At 39.7% G+C, this 15,472-nt stretch overlaps 1 protein-coding gene across 1 annotated transcript in view; it reads left to right on the forward strand.

Annotated features, from left to right (window-relative positions):
- LOC130911111 (ryanodine receptor 1-like) overlaps positions 1–15,472 on the forward strand; it is a 218,439-nt gene that overhangs the window by 111,237 nt on the left and 91,730 nt on the right. The window contains exons 42-54 of the mRNA XM_057828826.1: positions 1,457–1,730; positions 3,737–3,854; positions 3,961–4,093; positions 6,115–6,209; positions 6,292–6,427; positions 10,646–10,829; positions 10,907–11,018; positions 11,101–11,221; positions 11,299–11,468; positions 11,541–11,761; positions 11,838–11,928; positions 12,939–13,079; positions 13,151–13,314. Coding sequence (XP_057684809.1) covers positions 1,457–1,730; positions 3,737–3,854; positions 3,961–4,093; positions 6,115–6,209; positions 6,292–6,427; positions 10,646–10,829; positions 10,907–11,018; positions 11,101–11,221; positions 11,299–11,468; positions 11,541–11,761; positions 11,838–11,928; positions 12,939–13,079; positions 13,151–13,314 — 1,960 coding nt within the window. The remainder of the gene's footprint in view (positions 1–1,456; positions 1,731–3,736; positions 3,855–3,960; positions 4,094–6,114; positions 6,210–6,291; positions 6,428–10,645; positions 10,830–10,906; positions 11,019–11,100; positions 11,222–11,298; positions 11,469–11,540; positions 11,762–11,837; positions 11,929–12,938; positions 13,080–13,150; positions 13,315–15,472) is intronic.

Here is a 15,472-nt window from a genome sequence, read left to right on the forward strand (position 1 = left end):
GGCCGTCAGTGGCAGCCAATGCCAGGCAATGAGGTAATTTGGGGCAATTAAAGGTTATTTACCTATTGATTTTCAGTTACTTCCTGTTGATTTGGGGGTATTTTATGGGTTAACTTCCTGTTTGAGTTACAGAACAGGAAGTGACCTGGGAATCACCCAAATAAATAGGCAGTGACTCAAACTCACCAGGAAATGACCTGGAAATGTCCTAAAATGAACAGCAAGTGACCTGTAAATGCCCCGAAAATCGGACCGAATGACTGTGAATGCTCTGGCTTTGAATGAACGAACTTTCCCAGTAGGACTGCAGATATCGATTATTTTAGTAGTCGATTAATCGATAAACCATTAGTTCGAATAATCGAGTAATCGGATAAGGAACATGAAAATTTAAATTACCTGAGCTGAGCCTCAAACGGTATTTAAAAAAAAAAACGGTATAAAAAAGTAAATAAATGAGGATCTATGTACAACAAAAGAACAATTGGCTAACTTACATCGCAAAAGTCTGCTAGTTTAAATGCTATAAAAAACTTTTTTACAATGCTCTTAACAAGTGGTTCAGACACATATTCCCACAAAAATAGGTTAAACATACCTATAAACTAAATTACGAATACATTAAAAAAAACATTAGCTCAAACAAAATTTAGCTTATGTTGGTCTTAACAGGGAGCACCTGGGTTCAGGCATGTGAATTGAGGTAGACTAAAGGCAGTGTATCCACCCAAATCAATAAAATTAAATGCAAACACTTTAAAAATAAACCACTACAACGTCCCTTTAATTAAACAAATACTCGAAGCAGCAAAATTTAATTTGAGAATTTTTTTCTAATCAAATACTCGAGTTAATCGATTAATCGTTGCAGCACTAGTTCCCAGTCTAAATGGATTGGGCGTCGAGCACCGTCAATGGCAGCTTTAGAGTTAACTGAGACACTATTATGGTGGAAGATTTTGGTAGCAACTTGATGGTTCTTTTTTATTTTTTAAATTATTTTTAATTTATTTATTTTTTTAAATTGACACATTTTAAAAACGATATCTCGATTCTTGATAGGAGCATATCGATAACCTTTTGGGATACAAAGTATCACGATATATCACCATTTCGATATTTTGTCACACCCCTACTCGTCATGTTTCGCTTTAGTCGAACAATGCACTATCAACTCTGGAGACGCAAAGGCTGCACACTTTTTAAGGGATTGTGAAGCTTCGCAAATTAATAAAAAGCAAGCTGCATTATAACCAGTGATAAGAAGTTAATTCTGAACAAAAGTTAAGCGCGTTGTAGTGCATATTTAGTCAATAACATATACACACAACAGTATAGATTTGATCACTTATTTTTGGACATTTTAGGTTGAAGCTAAGCTTAGCTTGCAGTCTTCGAGCACTCGCCTCTGGTTAAGAAATTTAAGAGGTTCTGGTCTTAACATCTCTTCACACAGGCACCCTCCAGGAGCTGATCTCCCACACCATGATCCACTGGGCCCAGGAATCGTTCATCCAGAACCCGGAGTTGGTGCGCCTGATGTTTAGCCTGCTCCACAGGCAGTACGACGGGCTCGGAGAGTTGATCCGGGCGCTACCCAAGGCCTATGCCATCAACGCCGTGTCCTACCAGGACACCATGGATCTGCTAGAGTGCCTTGGCCAGATACGCTCGCTGCTCATCGTTCAGATGGGCCCGGAGGAGGAGCGCCTCATGATCCAGAGCATCGGGTTAGGATGATTTGCCTTCCATTTATCAAGATTGGAATAGAAAAAAAACAAATTCTGCTGTATTGAGTACAGTACTTAAATTTATGGGTCATGACGGAATTGGAAGACATTTTCCATCACACCCTTCAAATTTTTGCTAATCTACATACCATGCAGTTTCTGAGGAAATTTACTCAAGAAATCTAAAAAATAAGAAATTGCTTGAAAATGTTTTTTAAGTAATAATATTAATATATACATATATTTAAAAAGGCTGGAGTGCCACAATTTTCTCTTGTCCTAACCCTAATTACCAAATTGAGTCTCAAAAAAGTTAAACTGAAATTTCAATCAAAATATAATTTTTTTTTGTGTGTGTGTGTGTTTGTTTCATGCCTGTCTCTTGTAACCGTGGGAACATTTGTTCTCATGAACATAATATTTCAAATATTAATTATTATTGGTGTATGGGTGTCTCAGAACATGCACTCAACCGTTTTACAATAATATTTTTTCAACGTGCCCATCCCACTGAGCACTTTTTTTGCTTTTGACCTCTCCATACTACTGAAACTTTTTTTTTTAATCATGGTTTTCCAAACGAATGGCTCGAGCAAGTGTATGTCCTTGCTTCTATTTTTAATTATTGATATAAAACAGTTAGCCTTGATTTATTGTCTCACTTTACTTCATTCAGTCTATCAAAATAAGTATTTTGTTATTTACTTATAAGTAAGTTTGTCTTCTTTGTTCAGCAGTACTAGCTAGCTAAGCAGCTAGCTAAAAAGCTATCTTGTACTCTTGAGAGAAAAAAGCTAACATTAGCGTAGATTTGCAGCCCCTCCAAGTCAAAATGGTTAAATTTAGCAATATAGCAATTTGCTGCTCTTCGGTTATGGTTTAGGGTTAGGTATTTATTGGTAAAATAATTGGACGGCCGTAGTCGTCCAAATGCACTGGCACAAGACAAGTGTTTGTAATGTCATCCAATAATTCTTAATAATAATTTTTTTTGTTAAAGAGAGATTTTCCTTATGTATATGTTTATATATAAACAGAAAATGAATTGCTAAATAGAGGTGAGTACCCATAATATTATTTAATCAGTACAAAGCTATTTATTCTACATTAGATATATCTAAATATATCAATTAAAAAATGTACATTCACATTATTTATCAGTTTATGTTCTGTGTTGTAGAGGCACAGGTCCAGGCCAAGTAAAAAATTCAATAATAGGCAGGTTAAATTAATATTAACATCGGTTTAAAATTTTCACACACACAAAGAAAAAAAGAATGGAGTTTTTTTTTTTTTTTTCTTTTTTTTTTTAAGGTTATGGTTTGTATTTGTAGTTTTTCTGAAGTTTAGGGCTCACAACTCCAAATTTTGTTAAAATTAGGGAGCCCAATTAGGGTATCATTTGGGTGTATTGGAACCAGAATTAACCAGACACCAAGGATAAAAATCTAAATCAAAACGGACTAAAACAATTCCTCATATGAGTGCTCAAAAAATAAAGTGCTCATAAATGGGTTAGGATTAGGGTTTAGGGTCTTTTTTTTTTCTTTTTCTAAAATAGTTAACCTTGTTTGACCTTGCAATAAAAAATATCAGAATAATACATTTATTTTATATTTACTTTTAAATTCTTTCCTCTTGGTCAGCGGTGTCTGCTAGCTAAGCAGCTAGCTAAATAGCGCGCTTCTTCTCTCAAGAAAAAAGATAACATTAGCCTAAATTTGCAGCCCAGTTTCCTGTAGCCCTGTTAGTGCAATTACATGAACAGTATTGTAAATATCAACAAAATAATGTGATAACATTTTGACAATTCATCTGTAAACTAAGCTAATCAAAACTTTGATAGTTTATCGTCTCTTAGCTACTGTATAAGTATGTAGCAGAAAACTACAGAAGTTGAGCTTATTTTTCAATACTTTTGAAGTCAAAAGGTCCTCCCAATTACAGAATCACCCTTATGTTGTTGTTCTTAAATTGCGATAGATTTGCTTTTCATTCTTCTCCAGAAACATCATGAACAACAAAGTTTTCTACCAGCACCCCAATTTGATGAGAGCTCTTGGTATGCACGAGACCGTCATGGAGGTGATGGTCAACGTTTTGGGTGGGGGCGGAGACTCAAAGGTAAATGGTTTTCCCATTAAAATATCCATCATGGCGTGGTGGGATGGTGGTCTTAAAGCTGTGGTGGGCAATTTTTTTACAACATTTTTTAAACTTTGGTCCAAAGGAGATCCGCTTCCCACAAATGGTGACCAACTGCTGCCGCTTCCTTTGCTACTTCTGCCGAATCAGTCGACAGAACCAGCGTTCCATGTTTGACCATCTCAGTTACTTGCTGCAGAATAGTGGCATCGGACTTGGTAAGTCGGCAGCACGGGTGTCAAACTTTTTTTTTTTTTTTTTCAAATTTTCATCTTTTAAAATGTGTCAAAGAAAATAAAAAGAGAATACAGTGATCCCTCGTTTTTCGCGGTTAATGGGGACCAGAACCCACCGTGATAAGTGAAAAACCACGAAGTAGCGACCCCCAAAAAAACCTTAAACATTTTTTTTTTTAAACCTGTCCTGTTCAGCTGCTTGGATACAGGAGAATTTTATTTTATGTACATTATATTCTTTATATACTTGTTTGTGTATACAGTACACTTGTTTGAAACATAAATGCAATATTAATATACAATAACATGCTTAAGATAAATGAAGAAAAAACTCCAGAACAGTTTGTATAAAGATAAAGATGACGTCCTGGATGGCATCCTCTTCCAAAAAAGGCCAGTCTCGTCCATGTTAAACACCTGTTTCGGGAGATAGCCACCCTCTTCAATTAATTTGGGAAATTGGTCCTCAACATAACGAACAGCTGCGTCACGGTCCGCCAAGGAGGCCTCCCCATGCAACGTAACTCTGCGATGTCCAAACCTCTTTTTGAGTTTTTCGAACCAGCCCTTGCTGGCAACAAAACCACAATTTTCTTCACTTGAAGCACTGGTACTAGGCTGTGGTTCATCTTCGTCATAGTCGGCATCACCGCCACCTTCATTCAACTCTCCTTCAGGAATGGGGCTATCATACAGCGCTTTGGCTTTTGCAGAATCATGTTTGTGTCGAGACTCACCTTCTTTTCCCGACAGTCCGATATCCAATCTCGTCTTGTTGCGAGGAGTCACGACTCGCTTCGTGTCCCTGGAAAACGACATTGAGGCAGTCTTTCGAATTTTCGTCTCATCTTTTTTTATGTAACGAACGGCTGATTCGTTTAGTCCGTAATGGCGTGCAACGGACCATAGCTGTGGCCGACTTTAAGCATGTCCAACAATTGAACTTTCTTGTGCACCGTCATCATTTTTCTTTTCTTCCTGGGTTCACTAGAGGATTGAGCAGGCGGAGGACGCTTTGCAGCCATTTTCCTTCGATAGCAGCAAGGTTAAACATCTCTGCCAATCAGCTTGTGATATTCCTGAGTGATGCTGGCCAGCGAATCACAGCGGTGGAATATGAGTTGGGCGGGCTCTCCTTACCTTTTGTTAGGGAACGGGCAGATTTTACACATTTATTTTTAATTTTTTATGCATGCATATATATTTTTTTTGACTGAAAAAAAAATCCGCGATAGACTGAAACTGCGAAATTCGAAGCGCAAAATAGCGAGGGATCACTGTAGTTTCTTTTTTTGGTTTACAATTGAAACAAAAATGTAAAAAAAAAATAATGATTTTCCCCCAGTTTTTTGTTATCGTTGAAAATCGTATGTAAATGAAAAATGAATGAATAAAATAAAGAAAAACTGCTTTTCATTTTTTAATTAAAAATAAAAATAAGAAAAAATTGAGAATATTTGCTCTATATTTCATAAAATGTAAATAAATTGGAAAATAAAAATACAGTACATAAAATGTACTCTTTCCCCCATCCATATTAAAGAAATTAAATCAGTTTTTAAAATATATAATAGAGTATCCTTGGGTATATGTGTGTGCATGAATAGTTGTTAGTCTAGATCGGCAGGGTGTACCCCGCCTACTGCCCATAGATAGCTGGGATAGGCTCTGGCACCCCCCCCCTTGGAAGCTGAATCAATGAATAATAGAGTATTTGGTATTAAGAAGCTAAAAAAAACGACAATATTGATCATTCTTAGGTCAACAATGTCTCTAAAGGATTTATCAACTATCAAAATACAGTAGTTGATTCATTTGATTGTCGATAATTTGTCGACTAGTTGGTACATCAGACCAGCATTATTTGGCAAACAGTGGCCCTCTGAATTAAACCATAACAACAGGGTGGCTCACAGCAAATATGAATTTGACACGCCTGGTCTACGATATTTTTTGTTATCAAGCCAAGTATTTAATTCAATAGTTGTGCTTCTGACTCGCAGGCATGCGTGGTTCGACTCCTCTGGACGTGGCAGCCGCTTCTTGCATCGACAACAATGAGCTGGCTTTAGCACTGCAAGAGCAGGACCTAGAAATGGTTTGAAAACTGACATAAAAAGTAAATAGACACACCCCACTTCACAAACCTTTTCTAATGATGATGTTATCGTATGTTACAGGTAGTGACGTACTTGGCAGGCTGCGGCCTACAGATGTGTCCCATGCTGCTATCCAAGGGTTACCCAGACATTGGCTGGAATCCATGCGGAGGGGAAAGATATTTGGACTTCCTGCGATTTGCAGTCTTTGTGAATGGTAACAGTACTTCCCACATTGGTCCTGACTCCTTATTATTTGCCCATGTCTTCTTTAGTTATTTTGCATCAGGGGTGTCCAAAAAAACGATCGGGTTTTTAAAATGTATTCATTTTAAAGTATTTACTCATTAGCTGGCATTGACGGTGATAGACGTGCAATCCATTTTGACTGTTCCCCATAGGCGGAGTTTGACTTTTGGGGCAGGGGGCGCACAATATGTCGATGACTCCCGAAACGCAGTGTCAGCAAAAAAATTAACTTACAAGAATATTTATAATAATAAGTTGAAAATGACTGTTTTTTTGTTACCCATCATTCTTGAGGGGAATTCCAAATCAGTTTGCTTAGGCTATACTTTTCGCCAAGATCATCATCCATTGAATATGGTACGCCCACCGGTGTCTTGCCAACGTAGTTACCCCAGTCAAAAATTGTATCCCCGGGTGGAGCCACTGCGCTGTACTGATTTGCTCGATTTCTGTGTTTTGGTGATGTAGTCATCTATGAGCTTTCAAAACATGGCACATCCATTAAAAAAAAAACTTTTTTTCTGTCGTATAACGTAGCATACGTATTGAATGTAAAAAAGGCAATGTTTCACTGTTTTACTCATAGGATGACCTATAACTGTTATTACTGTAATTCAAGTCCTGTATGGAGTTTCTCCAGTTTAATAAACGTTAATGACCAAAATATATAACTATGGTTCTTTTCTGGCTTCAATTCATTGTTTAAGTCGACATAACTCATAACTAATGTGTGTGTGTGTGTGTGTGTGCGCTCCCGCGGCCAGTGGACACAATTTTTGACGGGGGTAACTACATTGGCAAGACACCGGTGGTGGCTCTGTTGTACAATTAGCGTCTTTAGTGGGGCAAATTGAAACGCTGCTCACCAGCGTTTCATGGTCCACATTTTCAATCCTTGGTTCTTGCTCAGTAGTTGTTGTTGCTTTTGAAAGCTTACGTTTGAAAAAAATTATGTATATCCATCTTGCCTCTTCGGTCCTCGGGTGGTTTTGGCAAAGCAAATGACGGTCTAAGGTGATAATCACATGATCTGTTCGAAAAATCATTTTGACCCATTAAGATATCTTTTTTTGTTCATTAAATTCATTTTTGTCGTTTGTTTTATTGCTTTACAACTTTTATAGACAATATTTTCCCGGAAAATTCTTAATTTTAAACTCATATACAGAACTGTATAGGATAGTCAATTACATGTAATGACACTTTCCTCCCACCAGGGGCCTACCCCCCCCCCCCTCCCTGAAAATCCGCTTATGCTGAACCCTAACAGTCAAAATTGATTGGACGACTGTCAGCATCAATGGCAGCGATACGGGATCAATGAATGCCAGCCCTTCCAGTTGAAATGAAATTGATGTCAATAACTGTCAATAGCAGTGAATGCGTTAAAGACTTTCATAGTTTGGCTGTGGGTGCGACTTATACTCCAGAGTGGCTCAAATGTGAATTAAAGGGACAACCTGACTAAAATGACTTGTTGGTTCTATATTGTGGCGCCCAATGAGGAACAACTTGCGCTTTAATTTTCAAAGCAAAAGAATAGGCTGACATTCACCTCCTTATACAATGACAAATATTAATATTAATATAATTTTAATTTAATTAATACAATAAATATATTATTAATGTCTTGCACAGTCACGGTGTCATGAGAAAAATGAAATTACCACATAACAACCAACTAAATAGCATAACTAGCAGGCACCGAAACAACTGGAACTAGAACTAAAGAAGTAATCAGATTACACAACTGAAACAAACTTTGCAGAATAATCAAGAAAATCATAGCCAAGATAGCTCAATTTATCACATTGGATTTTATTTTATTATTTATTATTATTTTTTTTTTACATAAATGTTTGTTAAAAGAAGTTCTGAAATTCTGCAGTTCCCTATATTGATTTCAACATGTCAGGTTTTGACAAAAAAATGGCTCCAGTTTCACCACACCCACCACCACTTTCCCATGTCAGGCCCACCTGAAGTCTCACAAGTAGCTCGCACAAAAAAGACTGTCATACTCACTTCGAGTGACTGCCAGTGGTGATGATGAATGGAGAGGCACTGTGTAAGTAACTAGCTCCATCTGGTGTTAAAGCTCAGAATTTCAACGGAATGTAGGCCGAATTTAAAGAGCCTGAGACACGAAAAAGCATGTTTATTTTATAATACACGCGGTATTTTATGCTCCTGAACGATATGGACCGCTTGGATGTGTGTGGAAGCGATTGCTATATTTATTTAGTTTTTTGAATCCCGCGCCATGAAAATGAGTGACTTCCGGCAACAGTCTCGAGTTGAGAAAGAGGGCGCTCTGACGTGTACGGAGGAAGGAGTCCTCTTCACTATACAGCCGTACTGTGGTATGAGAAGGACTAAGGATTCAGCTGATTTTGCGGGTTAATACGTTTATTTTTCGCATCACGCCAGCCAAATGGCTGCCGAAAAATCTTGCTGGATGAGGGAAAGGCGTGTGCGCCTTTTAGGAGTTTCAAAAGGTTCCCATTCACCGGTGGATATTGGCCAAAACAAGCCCTACTACTGTGGGACCATGGGACTTACGAGGAAGTGAGTAAACATCATGTTTTGTATTATGCCAAATACTGGGATCATTTTAATACGGAGGTGGCTTGCATTTTGTGGCTGACATGCTCCTTGTCCCCTTGGCCGACAACCAGCGGCTTGTCGCACATCCCCCCCAACGGGCGAGTACTATACTCAGCTTTTGCACTCTTGGTATGCCCGGTGTTCTGTCAAATTTTCCGCCCGATCAGAAATTGCAACTTTATGTTAAAAATAGCCGTACAGCGATTACAAAGTCAACACTACAAACTTTCTTCAAATAAAGGACTACTTACGTTTGATCATTGATAGGCATGTAAAAAGCTCTCATGCACATTAGCTGCACGTTAGCTGCACAACAACTGCAGCCGCACTCATCCGGGGAACAAACTGTAAATTGCTCGTTATGCCGATCGGCAAACCGCCCGGCGGAGACAATCGACAACCCAGTTGTCATGTCAAATGACCCGGGCTAGTTATGTGTGATTTTCCGCTTCGAAGACTTTGAAACATCACTCGGTTCAGGTTAGCATGTCGGCTAGCTGTCACGCCTCTTGGTTTGTTTACATTCTCCGAAGCCGGGGAAGGGAAATGATATAAGGCCGATTTAGGTGTCATAAAATATCGTTCAGGAGGAGCGACAGTAAAGGTGAAGTCGACAGTTTTGACCATTATGGAGTAATTTTGCCATGTCGTCCTGAATAAGTGCATTTTTATTATTTCATATTCCATTTAGCACAATACTGTTATTTGTCATGACCATGCCATTTATTTAGCAATTGGGGAAAAATACTTGGATAAAAAGAATATCGTGTAAAAATATTGAAGTAGAGAGACAGAAACAATGACATTTTGCAGCTCTCTTCGTCGCGTTTTCCTCGTTGTGAATAATTCCTCCTCGACGGGCTGACTGGTCCTACTCAAGCCATTTATTTTGCTATTGGGGAAAAATACTTGGATAAAAAGAAATTCCTGTAAAAATATTGGAGTAGAGAGACTGAAACAGTGACATTTTGCGACTCTTCATCGCGTTTTCCTCGTTGTGAATAATTTCCCCCCAATGGGCTGCATACTAAATCACATGAAATCGTGACTCCGCTGACATCATCCACCTGTTGGGGACGTTAGAGCCCTGTAATGGTAGGCGTGGCTAACTGGCAGATTAAAGACTAATTTCTCGTCATCTGCGCTTTGCTAAATAGTTGTATATAGTCGAATCGTCTCAAAATATGATTCTAATTCACATAATAATCCTATTTAAGACTTTTTTTTTTCTTGTCGTATGCACTTTAAGCTTCTTGTGTGGGCCATATTCAATGGTATTTTCTTCATTTTCAAAACTGGGCAGTGGGTTGTAGTGTGGACACCCCTGGTTTACATGAAACCTTGTCTTTCTCACTCCTGCAAATGCACTTTTGGGGGTCATAAACAGATTCTTTAGTGTGGTGAAGGAACAGGCTTTAAGAGTCATGGTAGTCATAGGGTAGACACATGCATTTTGGTTGGGAGGATGCCCTATTGTAGTCTAGTCAAGAAATTACTTTTGAGCGTTTACTCAGGGAGATTGATAGGATTTTCGTCATTAAACTATCGTTCTTGTGGTTGACTTCCCGCCCCCTTACAGGTGAGAGCGTGGAAGAGAACGCCAATGTGGTGGTGCGTCTTCTCATCCGCCGGCCCGAGTGCTTTGGCCCGGCGCTCCGAGGAGAGGGTGGCAACGGTTTGCTGGCAGCCATGGAGGAGGCGATTAAGATCTCAGAAGATCCAGCAAGGGATGGACCAACTGTCAAAAAAGACAGGCGCTTTATGTGGGTTTCTTATGGCTTCTCTGTGTCTCGGGTCTTGTTACCTTTGTTCACTCTGGACTTCTCGTCTTTCTTGTCAGGTTCGGTGGTGAAGAGCAGCAGGAGGAGAGTCGGGTGCACCTGGGAAACGCCATCATGTCATTCTATTCGGCCCTTATAGATCTGCTGGGCCGCTGCGCCCCGGAAATGCACGTGAGTGGAGCTGGTTTTGCCATAGCTATTTCCCCTCAAATGTGAAACTAGAACTCTTAATGTTTCTTTGAACGTCCATTAGCTGATCCAAGCAGCAAAGGGTGAAGCTCTAAGGATCCGAGCCATCTTGAGATCGCTGGTTCCCATTGAGGATCTGGTGGGGGTCATCAGCTTGCCAGTGCAGATTCCTGCTCATGGCAAAGGTGAAGTACAAACAGTACAACACTATCAATCATCTGATACCTCCCACTGAGCACTTTGTTGCTTTTCAACTCTCCAGACGGTCAGGTTGTCGAACCCAAGATGTCTGCCAGCTTCGTACCTGACCACAAAGCTTCCATGGTGCTCTTCCTGGACAGAGTGTATGGTATCGAGAACCAGGACTTCCTACTTCACGTGCTGGAGGTTGGCTTCTTGCCTGACATGAGAGCTGCTGCATCTCTGGACACCGTGAGTCTTTTAATTGCAGTCTTAAAATAGATAATTTCCAAGTTAGTAACCACACAACCTCTCTGCTTCTAGGTGGCCTTCAGCACCACCGAGATGGCGCTGGCTTTGAACCGCTACCTCAGCTCGGCTGTCCTGCCTCTGCTCACCAAGTGCGCCCCTTTGTTCGCCGGCACTGACCACCGCGCCATCATGATCGACTCCATGCTCCACACCATATACCGGCTGTCCCGCGGCCGAGCCCTTACCAAAGCCCAGAGGGACGTGATTGAGGAATGCTTAATGTCACTTTGCAAGTCAGTCTGGGGAAAATCGGGAATGGATAGTGTGAAAGGTGAAAAATCCATTTCACTCACGATGGTCTGTTGGCAGGTACCTCCGGCCATCCATGCTTCAACATCTGCTCAGGAGGTTGGTGTTCGACGTGCCCATCCTCAACGAATATGCAAAGATGCCTCTTAAGGTTTGCCATCTTTTAATTGACACTATCATTTTCTGATTGGGGGCAGCTTTGCAAAGCACAGCTTCCTACATATAATACTTTTTCCCCGTCCATAATCGCCCAGTTAAAATGGATTGGATGTCTCGCGTCGTTAATGGCAGTCAATGAGTTGACAAGGAAATGACGGAAAAATGCTCCATAATAGACACGTGCCGATTACCGGTTTCAAGGTATACCGTGGTATGTAAATGTCAAGGTTTCAAAACCGTAAAAAATGTCCGTCATACCGTCCCTAAGGTATTAGCTATTTTTTATGTCCCAAAAACGCATGTAGAAATCCCTCGCTTGTAGCTGCAAGGCTCAACCGGTTGTTGCTCAGTGTTAGTGAGTCAGCTGTGCTACACGATGGCTGGAGAAGGTGAAATTCCTGAACTCTTTCCCCCATCGAAGAAAATGAAATCGCTGGTATGGGAAAACTTCCGCTACAAAAAAGTTAGATAGCCTTAGAGGAGGAGGGCCAACTGACATGGAAAACATGTTCGTGGAGGGTGGCTGCCGAGGAGGCAATACCTCCAATATGATTTCACATTTATAAAAATTTAAGGTTAGTAAACACTGTCATGAATGTTTCCCACCCTCTCAGAGAATTTACTCCGGTGTGTTTAGTGTGTCTAGCTGTGGTAAAACGTAGTGTTTTTTTCTTTCTGGCAACTGTCTGTGTTGAGAACGAGAGTGTGTGTATATTGTAAGCATGATGCGAGTCATACACACGTGCTTTTTATGGAAAATAATTGAATCATTTTTGTTCTGATGGTAATAATGTTGAGCTGTGGGCCTGTGGCTGCGATAATATTTTGGCTCGAGGTAATCATCCCATCAGAATATCAGACCGGCACATGCCGACTCCAGAATTGATAGGAAGCGACAATTGGGAGAGAAAGCAAAGCATCCCTACGCAAATTCTCTAGAAATTTCATCTTCTAGTTTACATGGAGTTTCCGAGTTTCCAAACATTTATAATTGTCCTACAGCTTCTGACCAATCACTATGACCGCTGCTGGAAGTACTACTGCTTGCCTAACGGCTGGGCCAACTTTGGGGTGACGTCAGAAGAAGAGCTGCATCTTTCTCGTAAACTCTTCTGGGGAATCTTTGAGTCTTTGGCTCACAAGGTACAGATGTGAAAAGGAAAATAATCACATTAAGAGTATGTCTTTAGTAAGTCTGCGCCTCTCCACTCTAGAAATTTGATGCAGAGCTTTTCAAGATCGCCATGCCGTGCCTGTGCGGCATCGCAGGAGCCATCCCGCCTGACTACGTGGACGCTAGCTACTCCTCTCACACCGAGAAGAAAGCATCTGTAGATGCTGAGGGAAACTTTGATCCGAAACCGGTGGAGACCACCAAGTAAGATTTGAGAAATTCATTCATTCGTTAGCCTCATTAGCCTCACAAGGGTTGTGGGGGTTCTATAGCCTATCCCAGCTAAGTATCTGCAGTAGGCAGAGTACACTCCCTGAATCGGTTGCCAGCCATTCAGAGGATTTGAGGAATACATTCTAAATTAATTCATGACTTTGTCCACCTCAGGGGTGCCCATGTACGGTCCTATCCAGCTTGTTTTCCATATCTCCCTCCTTTAGCATGCAGGATAACAATCCTGATTATTTGATTCAGGTGTGTTGGAGGAGGGAGACATGGATAAACAAGCTGGATTGGGGCTCTTGAGGACCGGTGTACCTGCACTCTGATTATTTAGCTGGAAAAGGGAAAACAACATGATGGATGAGGGAAAACAACTGAAACTGGTAATCATGGGGATGCTTAAATTTTTTGCATTTAGTTTTTCTTTGCTGTTGTGTTTTTCAGGAAACAATATGAAACTTTTTGATGCTTTTTTGCAATTTTAGGGGTTTGTGCTTCCTATTTGTGTGGAAAAAACGATTACCAGCAATGCCAATAACTGCTATGTACAGTGATCCCTCACTACTTTGCGTCCTCAGTCCACTGCGTTTTTTTTTCCAATTAAAAAAAAAAAAATAATAAAATAAAATAGATACAGATGAGTTGTCCGGATCCGACCATGTAGTCTCACTCTCCCTCCTGGTGCTTTTTTTTTTTTTTTTTTTTGGTCAGGCTGTGCACCAGAGTTGCTTATAAAAGTTAATAATGACTGACAGACGTTAAGGTTTAATCTTGCCAGAGATGCTTGAAAGCTTAAACTTCAAAGCGCCGCATGTGTCAATCATTGTTTAACTTGTTAAACAGTTGCTGTGTCAACTCATTGTGTGTAGTGAGCAGCTTGAGTGGACGCACTCAATGAATCATTTAATAAAGACAAGCATTTTTCTACTTTATTCTTGTTTAAAAATAATTCGGTGGGACGGTAACATGGTTAAAATTTATCATAATCATTACATTTGAAGTGCTTAAGAACCATTTATTAAACTATATATACATTAGGGCTGTCAAACGATTAAAAATTTTTAATCGAGTTAATTACAGCTTAAAAATTAATTAATCGTAATTAATCGCAATTCAAACCATCTATAAAATATGCCATATTTTTCTGTGAATTATATATATATTCTGTAAAATAAATTGTTGGAATGGAAAGATAAGACACAAGATGGATATATACAATCAACACACGGTACATAAGGACTGTAGTGGGCATTTCACTCTACTGTCATTTAAATCTGTCTATGCTGTCCTCACTCCAAAGCGTCTACTTTTTCCAAAGCTAGACAGCTAGTGAACGACGCCTTAATAATCAGACTTCTTCCTTTTTCATCTGATTTATTAATAAAATGGCCTCAAACCATTGTCCTCTTTAGACCGTTTACGTAAAACTACAAAAAAAAAAGTAAACAAGCATTGCATTAGCAACAACGTTAGCTTAGCATGCTACAGGTTGACTAAACATAAACAAAAAGCGTCTCATACAAAATATATAACATTTCGCTTATTAACATAATATGCACATTCTTTAGAACAACCATACTTACGGACAAATCTTTTCCAAGGATCATATAAGCACAACAGCGACGTCATGCAGCCATTTTGAACTGGCAAGAAAAAAAAAAAAAAACCATGTCGCAAAGCGACCACAAGAGTTCGCTGTTAGACAGCACAAAACGCCTTGCTGTAAAACTTACCAAAAGGCAGAATACTGTCTGAGAGGGACATGTGCGTTAATTGCGTCAAATATTTTAACGTGATTAATTTAAAAATTTAATTACCGCGCGTTAACGCGTTAATTTTAACAGCCCTAATATACATATAAGTTTTTTAATATTATAGTTTGGGAAAACAGTGAAAAAACGTGTCTTATATGTATATTATACGTATCTTTCTAATGCTAAATGTATTTATTCAATAAATTGGGGCCTACGTCGCGGTTTTTCACTTATTGCGGCGCGTTCTGGTCCCCATTAACTGTGAAAAATGAGGGATCACTGTTCACCTATGCCAGTGAATGCCATGTATGCCAATGCCACTGGCTATGTTCATCAGTGCCACTGACCACTATGTCCGCCAATGCAAGTTACGGTATATCCCTCAA

Source organism: Corythoichthys intestinalis, unplaced genomic scaffold (genome assembly GCF_030265065.1).
Source record: "Corythoichthys intestinalis isolate RoL2023-P3 unplaced genomic scaffold, ASM3026506v1 HiC_scaffold_23, whole genome shotgun sequence".
In the NCBI taxonomy this organism is placed as follows: Eukaryota; Metazoa; Chordata; class Actinopteri; order Syngnathiformes; family Syngnathidae; genus Corythoichthys; species Corythoichthys intestinalis.